Source organism: Rattus norvegicus, chromosome X, assembly GCF_036323735.1.
Source record: "Rattus norvegicus strain BN/NHsdMcwi chromosome X, GRCr8, whole genome shotgun sequence".
NCBI classification, from domain to species: domain Eukaryota; kingdom Metazoa; phylum Chordata; class Mammalia; order Rodentia; family Muridae; genus Rattus; species Rattus norvegicus.
In genome coordinates, this window is record NC_086039.1 from 71,865,569 (window position 1) to 71,888,143 (window position 22,575).

Consider the following 22,575-nt stretch of genomic DNA (forward strand, 5'->3'; position numbering starts at 1 on the left):
GTAGTGGGGATTGTGGGAATGATCTCTGACTTTCTCTGGAGTTGGGCTCTTGGGGATGAATATGTGGACATCAGTCTAAGCCCTTTCCTTGGTGTGCCAGACATCCCCAGGTGTCTATCAGCAGGTAACCCCTTGCCAATAGTGAACACTGAATAATAAATGCCATATATGGTAGTTCTTTTTCCTCCAGAATACCCATGGAGATAGACTGTCTACAGCACACAATCCTAAAGTACTAATAGGTACCTTAGCGAGCTCTTCTGCCCCATTGAAAGCACTAAGGATGTTATCTGTCCACCTGTTACTTACCTGCACCATCGAATGATCTCTGTCTCGAAATGCCAAGTCCATCCCACCTGTCTGGTTTTGTTTGGGGGGCGGGGTGATGATTGTGCAGGAACACTACTGTTACAGAACATACCAGATGTAGGAAAACATATTTCCACCTAGATGGGATAAAAGCAATAGAAAGCAGATGGCTCCTCTTTTTGTTGTTGTCCCTAAGAAGAGGAGACAATATTTCCACCATTTCTAGAAGGATGAGACAACACTCTGGGTAGCACTGTGTGATACAAGCCCCCATTTACACAGAAAAGAGAGCAATGTATTTTGAGAGTCCCAAGAATTCCAATTCCCCCTAGTTCTAAAGTCCAGTGTGTTAATGTCCCGCTCTCTGCTACCTGGTGTTGCAGTTTCTCTATTTTCCATTATGATTTTTATTTTCTCTCTATGGCTGTATAGCACACATCTGTGACTGGGTGTGTGTCCAGTGCCCACAGAGGTCAAAAGGGTGGTGAGACAGGTGTCTGGGTACTGGAACCATGCTCCATTGTGAGTCATAGTGTGAGCCAGGTCCTCTCTACCACTGAGCCATCTGTCCACCTCAAGCGGTTGCGATTTGTAACATGTTCTCCTCCACATGAAATTAAGGGTTCAGTTGTGTTCTATCCTCCCTTGGAGCCTTGTGCTGAGGAAACTGTGTTACACTGAAATTCAAGGTCACCAAGGAGAAGAAAGAAATGCTCACACAGGCAGAAAAACCATGTGTAGTTGGCACAAAGGTTTTCTCTGGCAGGCTGTCTCTCTTGAGGTGTAATGTGTGGACTGGGAAATGTTTGTGAAGAGAGAAGGCTAGAACAGGAACCAGAGAGTCTTTCTAAAAGGGCCACCGACCCCCTGTTCATGAACCCTTCTCCTTGTAATACTCCTGCCTCTACCCCTCCATGACCAATTGATGAATAAGGCCCAGGATTACTCCATATGAGGGTATTTTTGCAATGAAAGGGGGCAAAGACACAAGCGATTCCATCCTTGGTTTTTTGGGAACATGCAGGTGCCCCTTGGGGATCACAGGTGGATCTGTGGGAAATTTCCTGTTGACTGGTCTCTGTGCCTTGAACAGTGATGCTACCATTACTGTGAAAGCAGCAGTGGTTCAAGAGTGTGAGTGAGGGGCTGGGGATTTAGCTCAGTGGTAGAGCGCTTACCTAGGAAGAGCAAGGCCCTGAGTTCGGTCCCCAGCTCCGAAAAAAAGAACCAAAAAAAAAAAAAAAAAGAGTGTGAGTGAGTGGCCTTTCAGAACAAATAAAGACACTAGTTCCTGCCATTTACACTCCTGATGCCCTTAGCGTCACAAATCTGACAGCTCAGTCATTGCATCCGAGGCGAGTATCAGTGTGAAAAGTGAAGAAATTTCACAAAGCCAAAGAACATTTATGCCAGCATTTATTTCGACATCACGGGACAGGATTCTTTGGAGAGCAGGGACCTGAGGTGCCGAAGGTTTTGATCACTGTGCATGGGTCCCTGTCTAGGACTCCCATTGTCCCAGCCTCCGGTTGATCCGCGTCCTCTCCTGCGGCGGAAACAGACAAGACAGGTGGACCCTTATTAGGCCTGCTGGAACTGAGAAGAGGACTCAGGTTCTGTGTAGGGGAGAGCATGGGAGACAGCCTGGCAAGCTGCAAGTGGAGAGAGAGGCAAGGGCTGGCTGGGGTCCTCACCTGAAGAACTTGGACACGCGTGGCAAGGCTCTCTGAAAGCAGCCCCTCCAGGTCCTTCGCAGAGGAGCAGGCTCCCTGGTCTCTCTTGGGCTGTTGGATGAGTTCTCCATGGTGTGAGCATAGACCACACCATCCTGGGAGAAGTGCGTTGGGTTTCTCCTAATCTGAAAGAGAGAGTTGAAGCCGCACTCATTCCCATCATGGCTGCTGTGCACAACCACATTCGCCTACAGTGCTGTGCATTCATACAGCTGTTGGAGATGTGGAGGAAGGAGAAGAGGGGCTACCTGTCCTGTTCATACCTCAGCCTCCCAGGAAGGTCTTCCAGCCCACATACTATGAGATTACCGACCCAGGATGCGGAAAGAAGGGGACAAAAATCATCCTTCCCAGAGTGTCTGTTCTGTCTGGAGGAACTCCTAGGACTCCCTTGCAGTGATCAGTGGAGCTGATTTCTGTTCTCAATTTCTCTGATTGAGTATAAATGCTATGCACGCCCCTTCACAGTGCCTGCCCAGTCTGCCCAGTCTGCCCAGTCTGCCCAGTCTGCGCATGCCCACTCGGCCTGTGTCTAGGCCTGCTCATTCTGCCCCGTCTCTTCCTACCCACCGTGCCCCTTCACAGGGCCTGCCCACTTTGCTCCTCCCCTTGCCTGCCCACAGTGCTCCTTCCTGTGACTGCCCACTCTTCCCTTGCCCATGATTCCTCCCGGCTTCAGTCTGGTACATTCAGCCCCACCAGTGGATACAATTTTGATAAGTGACCTCTTCTATTTTCCTGTGTCTCTCACTTCAAGGTTACTTCCTCCCCTCCCTTCCATTGTATCTTTATCTCCTCCGTGTCCCTCCCTCCCTCCTCTTCCAACTTCACTTTGATTTTCACACCCTCTGTCTCGATCTCTGCCCGTCATCTCCACTGGACCCCGGAAGCCTCAAGACTAGTTCTCTTCCTGAGCAGAGAGACACTCAGTGGTCCCACTGTGAGAAGAAAGCTTGCTTAAATTTTAGCCATACCTCATTTGGGGGGACAGTATTTGATCCTGTGCCCTCAGCAGACTCTCCTGATCCCAGTGTGCACCTACCTGTCAGGTTTCTTGTCTTTGGTTCTTTCAAAAGTTCCGGTCTAGTGTCACTTAAGCAGGGACATTTTATACTGTGTTTCAAGCAGTCAGTGCCATCATAGAGCTCCCGACATAGATCTCTGCGCTGGGTTTCACACACTGAGCTGTGAAATCCTGTAGGTGAAGTCATGAGGGATCATTTGGATGAAGCTGTGCCATTTTGAAGTGCCTCTGTAGCTTCACAATGCGGAGGAAAATGGAGGGTGGCATCTTTGGCCTTTGACTACATGTGCTGTGTGAAGCTATTTGTGGCTATCCGCCATCGCTTGTCTTCGATGGTCCCCATGGGCATCACTACAGAGTTGTAGGTGGACCTGGAGTGGGAGGGAGATTGGGGGAAGAGTTGGAGTGATGCTTGTTGTGGGGCTGTCACTGAAGAGGAAGTTTGCCAGACAAACTCTTTCATTCCAGACAGGCTATCTGTAGTCCCTGAGGTGCTGATCCGAAATCGCCAGGTACATTTTGCCCAATGCTCAGAACTGTCCTGGCCTCCCTTCTGAGGTGAATATGTTTCCTTGTCCTCGCTGTGTCCCTTTCCAGTCCATGTACCCAACTCCCACAAGGTCCCTATGCTAACCAGGAGAAAGGTCCACCTTTTGGTCCAGCAACCATAATAGAACTCCTGGTTCCCTGGCCAGCACTTGTTGCCATGCTGAGCTACCACCAGGGGGCAGAACAAGATGGGAGAGCTGTCGGAGACAGAACCCCTGAGCTCTCTATGATGCAGCTTCTGGACCAGGTTTCCCAGGAGCCCAAATCAGTCATAAGCTAACTGCCCTTGCCAAGATTTTGTCCTGTAAGTTGTTTGAAGACAGGCCCTGCTTGAGAGGCCCTGACATCTGCAGTGACGATGGAGGACTGGCTCCCGTGGGTAGGCCTACTGGTCCATTCCCTTACCAGCATGGCAGTGTGGAAGTTGGCTGCTTAAACAGGATGAGGGAAGTGGTATGTGTCACTGTCTCAAGGTAATGTAACCATGTCAGTCATCTGACAGCAGGGAATCAGAAACAGCAGAAGGTCAGTGTCAGCAACAGGATCTTCTCAGTCTGCCTTGGACTGAATCATGTCTCCTCACAATTTATGTTGCTGTTTTTGACACCTAAACCCAGAGATTATTGGGTTTGGAACCTTAAGTGTGGAATTAAGATGGATCTTAGCCATAAGTGGGAGGCTGACGTACAGGGATTAATGTCATCATGTGAAGAAACAGCAGACAACTTGCTCTGTGTATGCACAAATGCTAGAAGGAGATGCTGTGTGAGGGCTCAGTGAGAAGCAGGCTAAGCTGGGATGCTAGGCAGAAGCCAAGCCTGGACACACTTTGATCTTGTACTTGCCAGTCTGCAGAACCATCAGGAAATAAATCTGTTGTTCTAATCATCTTGTCTTCGGTATTAATTTTATGGAAGTCCACAGAGTGGACCAGTGTGCCCATCCTTGCGATTCTCTGAAGAATGAACCCGGGGTTCCTATGGATAAGTCACAGGTAGCTTGCTCATTGGGACACTGAAACTGGGTGTGAAGCATGGGTGTTTGCCCCTTTGGAATTTTGTGAAGAACAAAAGTTACCTACACTCACCTATTATGATGGGTCCCCGAGATCTTCAGGATGTGGGAGAGGGTGTGGCATGATAGATTCTCCCACTGTGAGTTTGAATGTTTCCTGTAATGTCTGAAATTTCATCGAATTATCAAAATATTACATATGGAAAAAAGAAAGCCATTTGGGGGCAGCCTAGGCTTTACTGGATGCTGTGGGAGAAAAGGGTTAAGGGAAGAATGAGTGCATTCAAGCCTTCTGTTGTAGTGCGTGTTCCAGAGAGGAGAGTCCAGATCCTGTCAGCCCAGAGAAACAACTGGATACATTACAGGTAATTGTTTGTGGGAAGGACTATGTGCATAGGTGGGTCCCAGGAAAGTCTTGTGACTGGCCTACGGCTTCTCAGAAGCTTTTAAAAGGTGGGAGGCCTGTTGCTTATTACAATGCTTACAGATCTATTTGCAGGACACATGGCAATGGGTCCTGTTTAAATCTTGTAATGCTCACATATCGTCCTACTGTACCTTCTTACCAAAGAATACAGGAAAGGTGACAGATTTAAGAGAAGCCCCTCCATGTGATTTCCACCATCACCAGCCCCGTTACTCAGGGTTTTGCAAACATGCATTTACATGCCTCTGTGTGGTTCCAAGGGTACACATGGTTCTGATTTTCCTAGATACAAAAATAGACTCATATTGCACAGAGTAGAAAGAAATTTTTTTAATTTTTTTATTTTAATTTTACCTGACGATCGAGACAACTTACCAGTCATCTCAGAAAGCGATGAGCTGATAAGTTTCAAGACACACGCACAGTATTTGTAACCTAATCCAAGTGCCAACTTTCCTTATGTCCACACGGAGGGACCTTTTCCTAGCCTTTTAGCTTTCAACTTTTAACACGCTTCTGAAGTCACAGAGCCTGTTCTCTAGAAAAAACCTGGAAATACAATTTGGAGCCCCCTATAATGTTAAATTTAAGCATCAATTGACCATGGATGGAAGAATCTCCAGGGAAAATATGTGCACGTGTGAGGTTCAGTTGTTGTTTATTGTCCTTCAGTCTTGATTTTGCTGTTGCTGTCCCTTCAGTTTTGCCACTTTGATGGCTGACATATGAGAAATGTTGAGAAAATGTCCCTTTGACTCAAGCTGAGATCCTGGGGCAGGGTTTAATCTGGGTAGGCAGTACTCAGAGGTGGCCTCCTTACCTGGGCTGGGGTGAGGTCAGTAAAGCCACATGGAGAGCAGAGAGGATCGAAGAAGCTATGGTACCATGAGATTGTCAGCTCAGTCTGGAAACTCTCCAGCCTTGGCGGTTGCCATGGAATCAGGGAAGTTTTGCAGAGGATTAGTTCTCTGGTATGAGTGAGGAGAGGCATTCTATGGTGGAGGGGGCTGTGAGAGGGAGGACTCAAGAGGATCACTACCAGGCAGCTGCAGTGACCTTTGAAACCACAAAGGAGCAGCTGCTGCTGTCTCTACCTTGTGTTTGCAAAATTTAAGCATGGCTACCAGGAGACAACAGAGTTCAGCTTCCTGTAAAGTGGGTACACTGTGTTCTGGGGCAGGTTGCTCAGAAGGGTTTGGCTCTTGAGAAATTTACAGGGAAGGATCTGACTGGTCTGCATTTGGGAGGTCTGTCCTGTGACTTCAGGGTTGATGATGTCCTACAGACCTGTCTGACTGAAGCTATTCAGTCCACCCACATTGTTGCACTGGGCTTTGAAAATTGACCATGTTGGATATGATGAGAGGACCATGTCAGGGTGACAATGTCATTGCAGATGGGTACATGGAGGACAATTCATTGGAGGCAGCCCCTTCTGACACCGATGGCCTTAGGAACCTTGCCACCAGGCTGCCCTGTCCCAGTACCCTGGGATTTGGAATCAAAGTATGTTCAGGTATACAGAAATTCATAGGTCGCTCAATGAAAGATTTCGCTGTACAGAGATGATAGGGAATGGTAGCCATGGAAACAGTTTCACCTTGTTTATTGTCACAGAGATAGAAGGTACCACTGACAAGCGAGCAATCTGAGAACACTATGATTCTAATTAGGGGTGACCTGTGGGTCCTGCCTTGAACCCATGGACGGGGGACAGGACCTAAGGCATAATGAAGCGTCCACCACGAAAAGGACAATTGAGGAGGGTTGTGCCAGTCTGACACTAAAAGCAGTGGCCTTCTGCCAAATCAATTAGGAGTGAGGTGGTATAGCTGGGACATCAAGTTCTGCTGAATGGGGAATGGGAGTCCTCTGTTTGGCTTTCTCTGTGTGCTGTGCAGGGAGAGAGAGGTTAGGGCACCTTATATTGAGGCCTCCACTCCTTTAAATCCCTTCATGGCCTGTTGGTTTTGAGCTGTGATGAGTCTCACCACTTCCTTCGCCTTCTTCTGAGTTGGAGAGTGACATCCTCTCACTAAAGTTTCTACTTCCAGCAGTGTCCTGAAGAGTGGAAAGGAAGAACAGGCATCAGAACCTCATCTCCCCCCTCCTCTGTCTCTCTGTCGCTCTTTCTCTCCCCCTCCTCCCCTATCCTCAAACTCTCTCTAGTACTACCCAGTGTTCATTTGAACATCCTACAGACATTTCTGGATTTCCCAAAAGCCTTCAGTCAGATTGCTCTCCCCCTTCAACTGGGTCTGCCTTCTGCTCTGCGAATGTCTGGGTTCCTGTTGGGGCCAGCAAAAGGGGAGTGTGTAGCCTTTTCCCAGATGCCTCAAGAGTGGGACAGGTCATGAAGGCAAAGCTGTTCCCTAGAGCAGTGTCTGAATATGGGCAATTTTGACAATGGCTCTTCCTGAGGCCACAGGTCAGTGTGCAGCAGGTATGGGGAGAAGAGAACACTGTGTTTGTGTGAGTGGGTGTGTGTAGGGTTGTGTGCACTCATTAGAGCAGAAACAGAAAATGTCCACCAGCCTGCAGTGTTGTAGCAAGAAAGAATGGGTTGGAAAGTGGATTAGAATTGAATGGGAGGAGAAGCAGCAAGGGGAAGTGAGGAAGACTAGAGGATCACATGGGGATAGAGAAAATTTCTGCCATCTGCATCAGCATCACAGACCCATCCTGGTTTCATAAGGCTCTTCCTCTACACATGAAGTTTTTCAAAAGTATCCACACTGATCTGCCCCTCTTTCAGGAGAAGAGTTGCTTTTGTGGTGTGTGCTGGGGAGAACTATTGCCTGCAATTAATTTACAGTCTCACAGACCCAGATTGCAAGTGAACGCCTTGTAAGAGAACGGTGGGTCCAGAGAGGAGCCGGAAGTGCAAAGGCCCCAAGGGAGAGGAGAATTGGAGGTTCTCTTTGTTGAGTGAAGGCAGAGTTCACAGTACTGTGGAGATTCCTGAGGCTGGGGGTGAGACGGAAGGTGTGTGGAAGTGAGGCAAATTCTCTTACAAAATCTTTTCATTTGGAAATGGCTGATAGAGAAGGAAGGCTCCACAAGACTGTTTAGGAATGTTCCCTGGGACTTGTGCAGTATGTATGTTGTGGGGCTTGCTTAATGGACCCTCTTGAGGTCCTGATGGAAAGGCCAAAGTAATGTACATGTGTGTGACTGCACAAGGGGCAGTGCCCAGAGCCTCTCCTCTGTGGCCCGGTGGAGCTGGGATATGCCATTTCACTAGGTCATGGATGGGACTTAATTGTTGTTCCAGCCTGGCTGTGAAAGAAATGAAAGGGTCCCAGCACATTGGAAATGCTTGACAAGTGGCAGATTTAGGGGGCCAGGACCTAAAAAGTAAGTCAAGGACAACAGGCAGATTTCGCCGGACGGAACTGATGGGAGGATTCAGGAGAGACGAGGGTCATGGAGGCCGTGGAAGGAGTGTATTTGGCCTTCTGTCCATACCACATGGCCTCATTCTGTGCACTGATAAGGCCAGCGTTCTCTTCCTCACAGTACCATTGTTTATAGAAATGTATGCTGTCTGATGTGCCTCCCGTCCAGAACAGAGGATTTTGTGTTCCCTACTGGAGAGATATTTTGCCTCCAGATAATGTTTTTAGGACCAGAAGACTCCTGAGTCAGTGGGGAAACTCCTGAGAGGTGAATTTTGGGTAGGAACAAGGTCACCTACCTTAATAGTAAAGCCTACTGCTTCCTAAGTGCCTAGAGGATTCCAGTTGTTGCCACAGTGGCTATTTAAATTGCTGTATATTTAACAAGTCTTGAAGGTCAGTGTCCATTGACTTCACAGAAGCACTAACTCAGGTTAAAGGGCATCATGAAATTTTTCAAGCCACACAGATGACTCACTGCAAACCTGGGACCCCACCCAGGGTCTTACTGAGAAGTGAGCGCATTCTGTGCCTCCCAGGTCACAGGAAACCCTCCCAGGCTGTCTCAGGCCTTCTCCCACTTGTTCACAAGCTGTGGGTATTCCTGTTGTCTTCCCCATTAGTAACTGATCCTTAGCAAATCAGTCCAAGCAGAACAGCTTAAGAGAATGTACACTATTCCTCTGAGAGTTTGGGGAATCAGGGAATCTGCACCCACTTCTCACCCTTTCAGAAACCCCGTTGCATTTGAGGCTTCAGACGCCCAGGGACCATGGGGTCTATTCCATAGGCTTGACTGAAAGCGAACCAACTATTGGCAGGCTCCAGTTCCTAATGGGCAGATGGATGGTGGCCTCAGCTACTTTCTGGCAATTAGACATATACTGCCATGGGCTCCCTGCCAGATGCCCATCTCCACCAGGATTGTGTGCAGTCCCTGCTGCAAAGGGAAGTTTTCCTAAGGATGGAAGGGAAAGCTAAGTCTTGAGATAACCTGCCCTTGAACAGGAAGGCCATAGTTCACATTTTCCAAATCCTCTGGGCTAGAAGCATGGCCTTCTGTTGGGCCCATTTTGGGGCGGGGGCACAAGTGCCCACATGACGTTGTCCTTTGGGGCTCTTCTAGAAGAGTGCTTGCTTACCTCACATGTTTCTCCACAAACTTGAAACATATAGGCAGGACAGGTGGTGGGAGACAATCTGAAGGAAAGATAGCATTGAGTATAGATGGAAGAGTACTCAGCAGCTTCCCAGTACTCAGGGGACGCTTACAGGCAGGGAGCAGCACTTACAGCCACACACAAGTTTGGCAAGCAGTAGGGTGGGCCCTGTTATACTCTGATTTTTTGGCGCATTATTCCCTGGGGTGCTGCACTGGAACACATTCTAAATGTGGAAAACATACAACAAAGGGGATCCCCCATAGCTTCTGTACACATCGTTCCAGAGCCAGATGCTTCATAGTGAGTGGAACCTTGTACGGGAGGCAGTGCCACGAGCTCAACAGATCCATTTGGCAGGATCCCAGTACCCAGGAAGCCAAAATTCCTACTCAAAGCCTCAGCCACAGTCAAACCATTTTTGTGCCTCTGTGGATTTTCTTAGCACCCGAGACAGGTGGGGATCATGCCTGCTGTTATTTATCCGAATTCTCCCAAAAGGCAGAAACACACAGGGTGACACATTGTGCTATAAATAACCAGAGGTGATGAACGACACCTTGTGGTAATGAAACTCTCTCGGGTCGGGGTGGCATTGTAAGTTACTTCTTCCTCTGTGCCCTAGGGTGATTTCTGGGAAAATTTGGCTCCTTCTGACCCAGCTCCATAACCTTCCACCCTCGGTCATCTCACTGAGCACTACAGCTGTCCCTCAGTGCCTGATGGTGACAACCACTTGAAATGAAGTACCAGAAAGCAGTACTATGGTGACCTTCATGTGTTAGTGACTTACTGGCACCTACTGCAAAACATGTAAACCACATACACAGACCGTATGTATACAGTCCTGTGGGCTTGGCCAACAATATTATACAGCCACAATTCAGAAACACACAAATGTTATATACAGAGGATATACATTCCTGTGGCAGGGAGAACAGATTTTATAAAACCACACGACTGAAATGTGCTTAGAAGTTGAGAAACATTGAGAGTAAGGACCTCAGGGCAGCAGACAGAACTTCACCACCTGTTACTCCATGTCTGTGACTCTGTTGCTATCTGAGTTCCTGACTCGTCTTCTTTGGGAAGGAGACCAGAGGAGTAAGTGATCCTCGAGCAAGTAGAGAATTTGTGGCACATGCTAGAGTTGGTGCTTTGAGAGAGGCAGACACTGGCTGGGGTGCTCGCATGGGACACCCCACCACCCATATCATCTATCTAGTGTCTATAGGGGTGCCTCAAGACTCTGGGGAAAGACTGAGCGTCCTTGACCAATAGGACTTATGAAAATGTATTCTGGTGTTGATAAAAGGGCATATTGGGTCTGGGGATACTGTGAGCCCCAGAAATTATCCATGCAAGCCAAAAGCCAGGTGTGGTCACAAATATCTACAATTGCAGGACTCAGAAGGTAGAGGCAGGAAGCCAGAAGCTCAAGTACATAATCGTGATGACTATGCCATCCTGTGTGGGAAACCTTGCCTTGAAACGAAGATAAAGACAGGAAGAAAGAAATAAGGCAGAGGGAGGGAGACCGGTGGATAGAAAGTACAATGTTTCAATCCTTTCCCTAACTCTTCCACATAGGGGTCCAGACCTCAGTCCAATGCTGGGCTGTGAGTATCTGTCTCAATCAGCTGCTACTAGAGCCTCTCAGAAGACAACCATGCTAGGCTTCTGTCTATAAGCACAGCATAGCATCAGTAATATCATCAGGGATTGGTGCCCTCCCGGAGGATAGATCCCAAATTGAGCAGGTCACTGGTTGGTTATTCCTTCAATCTCTGTTCCATTTATATTCCTTCATTTTTTAGACAGGAATATTTTGGAGTCTAAAAATTTGAAGATGGGTTTGTTTCCCCATCCTTCCACTGGGAATCCTGTCTATCTACTGGAGGTGGTCTCTTCAGGTTCCATGTCCACACTATTGAGCATTTCAGCCAAGGTCACCCACATTGAGTTCTGGGATCCTCCCCATCCCAAGTCTCTGGGACTTTCATAAGGCTCCCCAACCTCTCTAACCCCCGTCAACTGCATATTTTCATTCTCCTGGCTCTCTGGAACTCCTTCCTCCTGTCCCTTCGCACCCGGCTTTCTGCCACCTATTTGCCTCTCCCTGCCTGTCTCTCACCCAGCTCCCTTCCTCCCTCTGCCTCGCATGATTATTTTGATCCCTCTTCTAAGTGGGATCAAGCATCCTCAATTGGGCCTTCATTCTTGTTTGACTTCTCAGGGTCTGTGGGTTTTATCATGGGTATTCTGTACTTTCTGTCTAATATCCATTTACCAGTGTATGTATAACCTTCAGGTCATTTGGGATTTGGTTACCTCACTCAGGATGTCATTTTCTCTTTCTATCCACTTGCCAGCAATATTCAAGATGTCTGTGTTTTTAATAGCTGAGTTGCATTCCATTGTGTAGCTGAAACATATTTTCTGTGTCCATACTTCAGTTGAAGGACATCTGGATTGCTTCTACTTTCTGGCCATTGTGAATAAGGCTGCTATGAACACAGTGGAGCAAGTGTCTTTGTGGTAAAGTAAAGCATCTTTTGAGTATGTGCCCAGGAGTGGTATAGCTTGTCCTCAGGTAGAACTATTTCCAGTTTTCCGAGGAACTGTCAGATTGAATTCCAAAGTGGTCGTACCAGCTTGCAATCCCACCAACAATGGAGGAGTGTTTGTCTTGTTTTTGTCCACCGCCTTGGCAGTATGTGTTGTTGCTTGTGGTTTTGATCTCTTACATTCTGATTCGTGTAAGAGGGAATCCATGGGTCACTTGGATTTACATTTCCCTGATGAATAAGGAACTGAAGGGGACGCCAACTCCTTAGGGAGGCCAGTAGTGTCACTCTCCACAACCCCTGGACGCCCCAGAGATTAAGACTCCAATCAAAAAGCAAACACCAGGCTGCTTTGAGGCCCCTGGCACGTTTGTCGCAGAACACTGCCTTGTCTGGCCTCAGTGGGAGAGGATTGCCTAATTCTGTAGAGAGGTGATACCTCAGGAGGGGCGTTGCCCACAACTCCACCTCTCAGAGAGAAAGGGAATTCAGGATTCGGGAAGAATTCTGTGAGGGCTGACCAAGAGGTAGGCACAATTTTGGAAGTATATCAAGAAAATAATCAATTAATAATAAAAAATTAGGAAGCACAATGTGTTAAGCATAGCCAGTCCTTGCCCTGATAATTCTTAGGCCTAGTCATGATACTGCTGGCCTTCACCAAGTGTTAGTTGGGAGCTTTCTGTAGATACAGTGGGTTCAGTTTCGTGATCTGTCTGACTCTGACTTTAACATATCCTAACAGTAGGATCCACCACAGCCAGCCAAGACCTACATCCATTCCACACGGCAGTGAATCTTAAAGATCTGTGTTCCTGTCCCTTTGTGCTAAACAATCAGTCACACTGAATGGAAGCTGACACCACACGTTCTTGAGTTTGCTTATCATGGCGAAGGAAGTGAGATCTATCTACATATCCTTCAATGTTAGGACCCAAACTTTCTGTTGCATGCGGGTGGAGAGCAGCCTCCAGGGAGAGCATTTCTCTGTCTTCATACAGGTACGTCCTGTCTCAGACACAACAGTATGCAGGCTCATTCAGATCTTCCAGAAGTGTCACGTGCATGTGGCATGCAAAAGGAGTTAGTTTCAGGGGTACGAAAAGCCATTCATCTCATTGTGTTTTGAAGGTTGATGTTCTGTTCCCTCTGATGTTTTTATCCCTTTGTCCCTGGCCCTGTTTTTCACAGTCCATTCTGCAGACAAGTCCTTGCTGGCCAAGAACTTGATACATTCTCTGGACTCCTTTGAGCCTTGGGATTCCTCCCTGACTTGCATATCTGTTTCCACTCCTCTCCTCCTTACTCCTCCAAGTCCGTTCTAATCAATAGTTTGTACCCGCACAGTACACCAAGACCCATAATAAACAGGGTTATTGAAAATGGTGTGTATAAATCCTCTAGCTTAAAACTTGGGGAACAAAGAATTTGCACTGTGCGAATTGCAGTTACTAAAACATAACACATTCATGTGTCAGTTGAATATTTCCAGTTTCCAGTTCTATCCTCATGTTGGCGAATTCCGTGAATATACAGAGAGGCTCTTCTTGGTCTCCTGAACATCCATAAGTTCTCCATGTCTAACACCCCAGGTCCACCATGGATCTGTAACCAAACTCCAGGTTTCTCTTCCATGGGTTGGTGGAAGCCAAGAGGTACCACATGGAAACCCACAGGCAGAAACTGTCTCAAAGAGACCCTGTGAATCCTGGACCTGAAAGTCTTCTTCTCCTTGATGTGCTCAACACACCAGTAGGCATTTTGTTTCATAAATGGTGTCTATTCATTTTACACAGAACTGAGTTTCATGCAGACAATATCATGCAAGTATATGAATAACCCACCACAACCACTTCCTCTCACGTTGTTCCCTCCTCACGGATGGCAAGCCCCAAGTTCTTTCTACACTGCTTCTATTCTACTTTGATAGTATCATCTACGTATCTATGATTTTATGTAACTATATAAAACCCGTGATCCTCAGAAGGAAAATACATGCAAGATTTGTTGGCCAGATTGAATTCACTTAAAAATGTACATGGCAATTGCAGAAGAGCAGTGTTACTTACCCACCTGGCTGTGGAGAAATTCATGGCAAACGAATGACTGTCTTAGTGTCAGACCTGAACCTCTGAAATTGCTAGATGCAGATATCACCACAGATGAGGAGTTCCTGTAAAGCCCTGGCCTTCTTTACCAATGAGATCAACAGCAAAGAGCAGCTAATCCACTGACAAGACAGCGTGCAGAATGGGAGAAAATGTTCACTAACTGCATCTGTCAGAAGATCCACATCTAGTGTTGAGTCTTGAAAAAGGCCCCAATCCAGGGGAACTCTCCATGGTACTGGCGTTTGAGCATGCCCTGGCATCGCCTGCAGCAATGTGGGTTAAAAGCTTGCTAGAACATCGTGCTTGTTCCTGAGGTCTTAACACCCGAGACCCATAACATTGGTGTCAGAAGCAGATGCTTGCTTTGTTGTAGCTCTTGTGGAAAGTGTTGTGGATAGTGTAGCTCTTGAACTCATAATGTTCTACCTCAGCATCTGTATCACTGAGGATACAAGCATGGCGCAAGACGGCCAATGCATGGTTCTGATCTGCAGTAGAAGGAGAAAGATTTTTCAGCTGCACGATATGTAACCAACTTTGAAGGAGAGGAATCCTTGATGAACAGTGCTCCGAAGATGATCTACACAAGTGTATAGGGCCAGCTAACCAGCTTTACTCTGTGTTTGAGTGTGTGTGTGTGTGTGTGTGTGTGTGTGTGTGTGTGTGAGAGAGAGAGAGAGAGAGAGAGAGAGAGAGAGAGAGAGAGAGAGAGAGAGAGAGAGAGATCCAAGTGCTATGCAAGTGCCTGGGCCCATGCCGACTCTTGCCATTGTTAGCTCTGCTCCTCAACTATTTCCTCTCAGCTGTGGATGGACAACACATGCAATATAACCTAAGCCTGGCATTTTGGCACATGCCTGCCATCTCCTTAGAGGAGACTGAGGCTGGAGCAGTGTAAGTTTTAGGATAGCGTGATATCCATCATGAGTTTCATGTCAGTGTCTTAGCTACTTCTGTATTGTTCTGAAGAGACACCATGAGCAAAGCAACTAGCTAAAGAAAGTGGTGTTTGGCTGGGGGTTGTTTACAGACTAAGAAATTGTCATGAAAGTCATGGCCGGAAGCAGAGCAGTAGGCAGATAGACATAGTGCTTAGCAGGCAGGAGACAGCCACGTTGCTGGAGTAGTAGCTGTGAGCTAAGTCTTTGAGAAAGTAAGCATGCAGAGAGGGTGTGAGCCAGTCGCCTGCAATGCTGTGGGCTTTGGAAACCTCAAAGCCACTCCCAGTGACACACATATTAAAACAAGGCCATACCTGCTGGATATAGTGAGAATTTAGGTAAAAAGGAAAAACACTCCCCACTCACAAGGCAATGACCAAGCTAAGCTCTGGAAACTTTCACTGCCAGCTTTCACAGCCCACTGTTGTAAAAACTCCAATCAACTGTCCTTATAACTTTATAAGTGTCTGACTTCCACCACACCCCAAGAGACAAAACATCCCAGAATTGCCCTGAGGATGGGGTGTGCTGGACAGGACCCTGTGTGAGCCTCAAGATGTATGGGGTAGGGGTATCAAGAGATTCACATTGGCCTTGACCATTATTTAGTACCTGCCTCTCCAGGTCCATTCCTCTAACTCAGGTCTTCACTGTAGCCACAAGTGTTGAATGGGTGGAGAGCCATGTCGTCTCAGCTGAGGTGAAAAATTTGTGCCGTCCCTCAGACAACCATTTAGGCAGCACACAATCCTCCAAATGCTAGGTCTCTGTCCTCTAGATACTGTGAATGTTGGTAGGACTTCATGTGGGCATCAAGGTATGATAAATATCAAAAATATAAGGAAGAGACTGAACTCAGTAGCAAAATAAACCCACAGACATCCATGCTTACAAATGGACAAAGGAGCCGGTTGTAGTTGCACATGCCAGTAGCATTTGCTGCAGGAAGCTGAGGCAGGAGGATCACACATGTACAAAGGACCTGATTAGACATTGGTGAAAGGAGATACAAAAGGCCAACAGATATAGACAAAAGTTTTCAGCAATAATCATTAGGGAAACATGAGTGAAATTCAAAGTGAGATGTCGACTCACCTTTGTATTACCATATTGGCAGATTTGGGAATTAGGGTCAACGAGGAGCAAATTCCCCCATTCAGCACAGCAACTATTGAAGAAAACACCATGCACGTATCTCAAAACATTAAAATGTGAACCACTTTGCATTCTAGCTGCACCCAGATTGGTGGTGTGTCCAAAGGAAATACCATTAATCATTGCAAGACTTTCTGCATTCCCATGCCGGGGGAAGAATCACCACCAACACCTGTTTTAGCGATATAAGCTCAATGTCTGTTAGAGGACAAATAGATCACCAGTATAGTTGGATCTGAGTGTGGGGAGGCAAATCCTCCAATTTCAGGCACCTTGGAGGCTGATTCAGAGGGAGGAAGGCTTGCATGTGCTAGAGAGTGAGTGTAAGTACAACGTGCTGAAACGTAGTAGATAACGTCAAATTTCTTCCTACTGTAAAGATGGGCTAGGATATAGCCAAGCAGGACAATGCTTACTTACCATGTGAAAAGTCTAATGTACAAACCACAGCGTCTTTAAAAAATACCCTTTCTCAGACACAGAGTCATATGTGCACACACACACAAAACACCATTTAGCTAGCAATAGAGAGAAATACCGGCAGGGCTTTCAGTTGGCTGTTGTTCACTAACATGGGTGAAGTAGGACTAAGGTGCACCGAGACTTAAAAAAGAAGGATGGGGGCTGGGGATTTAGCTCAGTGGTAGAGCGCTTACCTAGGAAGCGCAAGGCCCTGGGTTCAGTCCCCAGCTCCAAAAAAAAAAGAACCCCCCCAAAAAAACAAAAACAAAAACAAAAACAAAAAAAGAAGGATGTGTTTCCTGCTTTCTCAGAGGTAAAGTGAGAGGCCAGTGGTTGCCATCGTCTGGGAGGTACAGGTGGCCAATGGGAAGAGGCCCGTTGACAGACACACACTTATTTTTTGTATAAGAATATAATGTAGACTTCGGTGCTCATGGTTAAGAGTATTCATAGCTGAAGATTGTATAGGTGCTGTATATGCTCTATGAAGTACGTAATAAATAGGCTGTGTTAGCTGTTTGTAACTTTTAAAACACATCGAAATTGTCTACTATTTGGTTCCATTATGATACAACATTGCAAGTTTAAATCTGTATCAAACACTTACATTCAGCATATATTTAAGACTTCCCTGTGCCCTTGAAACCAGCAAGGTAGAAATCCTGAGTGTTTTCACCACAAAGGAATAATGGTTACTCTGGGCGACGACTGATGTGCTTTTTAGCTTGATGGTAGTCATTTCACAATGTTTCATATACTTTTAAATCCTAATTGCATACAATTTTTATTTTGAGCTTTGTTTTGAGAACGCTGGGGTGAACACATGCATACAGCTATGAGATCCCAGGGTTAAAACTCCACATGCTCTGGGCCTGAGAAGAGCCAACACTTACACTGGACCGTGTCCTGGGTCCTGGCTTAGAACAAACGTTTAATTGGTGAGTGTACAAGAATCACTTGTGAGAGCCCAGGGTGACTGACGAAAGTATCTTCTCCTGTGAAGTTGCGACTCTGTAGCTGTGTACAGAGCAGGAGGCAAGAGACAGGCTTGTCAGCACCTAGAGCAGTCGTTCTCAACCTTCCAAATGCAGTGATACCCCAACAAAATATTATTTCATTGTCACTTCAGAACTTAAGTTTCTACTGTTGTGAGTCGTAGTAAAAATATCTGATGTTCAGGATATCAATATGCAACCCCCATGGGGGTTGAGAACCAATGGCTGAGAACCATTGTCCTAGAAGGACTTGGATAGGTGATTGGAGCAAGGGTGAGATCAGTGGCAGAGGTACATCATTTGGGAGACAAAAATGTCCTGATATTGCTGAATGACACCAGTGAGTGTCTTGTGGTCAGTGGGGAGATTGTACTTCTGTGGCCATCGTAAACTTGAGTCTAGTGAGTGCTGGGCAGAGGGGTATGGAATGGGAGGAGGAGCATTTGCGAGGGCTCCTCATAGTTCAATCCAGCTGCGTTTGTCCTACCTGAGTCCTAGTGTCTCTACTGAGTCCAACCACATTTCACGAAATATTTCAATAGACATCCAGTGTTTAATCTCTCTCTCTCTCTCTCTCTCTCTCTCTCTCTCTCTCTCTCACACACACACACACACACACACACACACACACACACACACACACACACACACAGAGGAAGACAGTCACTCACATGAACACGCATAGGTTTATAAAGTAAGATCGCATAAACACCGGGCAGACTACCTGTGTGCTGGGAATTGAAAATTCTATGCTTCTTTTGGGATGGTGGACCTCAGGTTCAACTATGACTTGATACGTTATGGTATAGTGCTCAACCTCCCAACTGAGGTTGGACTGATTTAGTTACCTTTTTGTCAACGTGACATAAGCTAGGGTCATCTGGCAGGAGGAAAGCTCAGTTGGGGAAATCTTTGTGTCAGACTGGCATGCATATGTTCTTGATTAACCAGTGATGGTGGAAAGCCCAGTCTACTGGGGCAGGGCTGTCCCTAGGCCAGTGGCCTTGTGTTATATAAGAAAATAGGCTGAACGAGCCAAGAAAACTAGGCAGTAATCAGCCTTGCTCTATAAACTCTGCTTCAGTTCCTGCCTTGAGTTCCTGTCTTCCTCGGTCACTTAAGAGTAGGACCCTAAATTGTGGGATGAAACAGGCCCTTTCCTACCCAGATAGCTTTAGGTCCATGGTGTTATTCACAACAATAGGAAACCAGCTATCATAGGGCCCGAGTGAGTAGACTGATGACTGTTGGGGACAGATGACGCTCAGAGCATCAAATGTGCCATAGACAGAATGTATCTAAGTCACTGGGATGAACAAAGTGGTAATGACCAGCCTTCACTGTGGATCTGACTGTATTGTGAATCAACTGGGAGACATAACTCCGCATATGTCTGTGAAGATATTTCTGGAACCACTGTCCTGAGGAGAGGTGGACGGTTTATGAGTGTGGACCATGTCCTTACATGGACTGTGTTTCAGGGTTCAATAAAAGGGGAAATAGAAATCCCAGTGTCCCCTGCTCAATGAGGTTCATTTTTCCCAGTTGTGAAAACTGGGAAAGTTTCCTGCTCCTGCCACAGTGAATTCTGCTTACACACTCTCCTCCAGGATGAATTGTACCTTCTTAAAATAATTATTTATTTCAAGTATATGAAATGCTGCAGATGTCCTCAGACAAACTAGAAGAGGGCTCTGAGCCCTTTTTACAGATGGTTGTGAGCACCAGATGGTTGGTGGGATTGAAATTAGGACCTCTAATAGCAGTTAGTGCTCTTAACCCCTGAGCCATCTCTCCTGCCCCAGGTGTGTACCTTTCACTCAGTGAGCCGAGATACAGACTTTGTGAGTTATTTTTGAAAGCAATGACGTTTGTGAGCAAATGGGCTTTGGGACTAGTTGGCTAGTCCCCTCCCTCTGCATTTCGCCCTGGCTGTTCTACAGGAATTGAAAACAAGGGTTTGGGATTTGAAAACCTGCTCTCTGCTCATACACCACCTCTGAGAGGGTCCTCCCTCTCCCAGGAAGAAAGGAGGAGGGTCAGCTGGCCTCAGCCAAGCATATTTTAATTCACTAGTTTCAAGTGTACCGGAGACTATGTTCTTTAAAGGGGGAAACCTTTTTCGGTGTTTCTATAGGCCGTTTATGTTCTCTTACAGGGAAAATACACTCCATAGTTCAGTAAAACTGCCTGCTTTTACCTCAGGGTAAAAAGAGCAGCTGTGCTCTCTCCTCCCTTCCAGCTTTGCCCTGAGGAAACTCTGTTGCAGTAACTTCCAAGGTCACCAGGAAGTGAAGAAACCGTCATTATGTGGAGAGCAGCCTTGCTTAGTTGGAGGCAAGGTTACCTCTTGTGGGGGTCTCTGGTCTTGAGGAGCTGTGATTGGGGGGATACTGTTTGTGAGCATGATTTTTAAAGCCCCTTAAGTGTCTCTGTAGATTCTTTATGTGTGTGTGTGCCCCACACCCTTCACAACCACTGCTCAAGATATTCAACTATGAAGCTTTCTTAGAGGACAAGGGTCCTTGCTGTATGGCAGGCTCTGGGAAGAGCTGCCATCTGTGAGGAAACACACTCGAGTGGAGACTGCATTGTAACAAATGCCCCTGCCCAGAGCAAGCATCATTGATTCAAGGAGGGAACACGATCGCTTTGGGGGCAGGTAGAATGATTCTATCTCTCCCCTCTCAGATATTCCCACCCGCATCACCGAAACATCATCCCCAACACTTCTTAAGTTGATGTGAGTACGGAATGTGAAAGAAGTTTCACAAAGCCAAAGAACATTGGAAAGTATGCCAGCATTTATTTCAACATCACGGGACAGGATTCTTCGGAGAGTAGGGACCTGAGGTGCCGAAGGTCTTGATCACTGTGCATGGGTCCCTGTCTAGGACTCCCGTGGTCTCAGCCTTGGGTTGGTCAGCGTCCTCTGCTGAGGAGGAAACAGACAGACAGGTGGACCCTTATTACGCCTGCTGGAACTGAGAAGAGGGCTCAGGTTCTGTGTGGGGGAGAGCAAGGGAGACAGCCTGGCAAGCCGCGAATAGAGAGAGAGGCAAGGGCTGGCTGGGGTCCTCACCTGAAGAACTTGGACATGCTTGCCAGGGCTCTCTAGAAGCGGCCCCTCCATCTCCTTCGTGGAGGAGCAGGCTCCCTGGTCCCTCTTGGGCTGTTGGATGAGTTCTCCATGGTGTGAGCATAGACCACACTGTCCTGGGAGAAGTGTATTGGGTTTCTCCTAATCTGAAAGTTAGAGTTAAGGTGGCACTCAGTCCCAACATGGCTGCTGTCCACAACCACATATGGGTACTGTGTTGTGCTTCCGCACAGCTGTTGGAGATGCAGAGGCTCGAGAATAGGGGCTACCTGTCTTGTTCAGACCAACATGGAGGGTTTTTCATCCCACATACTATGAGCATGCAGACTCAGGAGGTGGAAAGAAGGGGCCAAAGATCATGCTTCCAACAGCCTGTCTGATGGTTCCAGGGACACCTCACTCTAGGACTTCTGCTCACGGATCTGCGTAGCTACCCTCTACGCTGGGTGTGGAGTTTCTGTCCTGCCCCCTGTGTAGCTCAAACCCGCCCTCTTCATAGCCCAAACTCTGCCCTCTTCATAGCTCTCAGCTCCTCTCATTGCCTGGTTCCTCCCTCTTTCAGCCTAGAACACTGTGCTCAACCAGTGGATACATTTCTGGTGTGTGGCCTGTGTCCTAAATCCCTCCCCTCCGAACTTTCTTGTTACTTGTCTGCCTTTCCTTCTTCACTCTGGTCAGCTCAGCAGCCTGAACACACGTTCCACTGGCTGAACTGAAAATGCAGAGGCCTTCGGGTTCACGGTGAGTGGTCCTTCTGTGGGGTGCTCTTGAGGCCTGTTTGTGGTCTCCTCCTCTAATTAGGACTATGATGTTTCTCATGGCTCTCAGGATGTTCTGTGTCCAAATGCTTTCTAAAAGCCTGGAGTTTGTGCTGGGCATGGCGCCCTGAGGCCATAGGGACTTGTCTCTAGCCTTCCTCCCTGAGGGGATTGCAACCTATAGGTTGCGTACATAATTGCTCCCATGTGACTCCTTCTAGTGGAAGGTGGGTGTTGGAAATATTTTGGGGCCTGCGGGGCTTCTCCAATGGGCAGGGCAGTCGTCATGATCCAGACAAAGGTTTTTAAAGTTAGCAGTTTAAACGTAAATCTTTGCCTTTATTTGAGGTAAGTCTTTGTGAGCCATGGGAACAATTGAGGTGTATTTGCTTTTAAAAAAATTTTCTTTGAGGGTATCTGCTTATCTCAGAGGTTTTGCAGTGTTGTTTGTGGTATTCCTTTGAATTCACTGATGTGTATGTTCAGTCCCATGGTGACTCCATGCTGTGGCGCTTACCACCATATTGTATACTAATTTTTATTTCTGGAGTTCACTCCTCCATCTTTGTTCCTCCTCCAAATGTCGTCAGCCATTTTGGGTCCTACACATTCCCATAGAACTTCGAGCGATAACTTTTATTTTGTTAATGATTTCAGCGAGGGACAGTCCTGACCTTTTGATGAGCTTCATACTTTCTCTTATTTTAATTTTTCTCAGCCAGATTTTAACAGTTTTCTCTCATTGAGTCTTTCAGTGATTAGGCCAACATTCCCATCAGATACGTCGTCTATTTTACTGTTATTGAAGACTGTATTAAAACACCTTGAGCAACTAGTTGATTGAATTTTAGTGGGTTTTTGTATACTAAAAT

General features: G+C 46.9%; 1 protein-coding gene across 4 annotated transcripts in view; it reads left to right on the forward strand.

Moving 5' to 3' along the window:
* The window catches only part of Dmrtc1a (DMRT-like family C1a), a 30,599-nt gene that overhangs the window by 3,659 nt on the left and 4,365 nt on the right, over positions 1 to 22,575 (forward strand). The window contains exon 2 of one of the 4 annotated variants that reach the window (XM_039099390.2): positions 4,931 to 4,994. The exons of 1 other annotated variant lie outside the window; for it this stretch is intronic. In XM_039099390.2, the coding sequence (XP_038955318.1) occupies positions 4,931 to 4,994 (64 nt within the window). Of the gene's footprint in view, positions 1 to 2,606; positions 4,995 to 21,627; positions 21,687 to 22,575 lie in introns of those variants that run through there. 2 more of the 4 variants (XM_039099389.2, NM_001025288.1) reach the window with 2 other exon arrangements.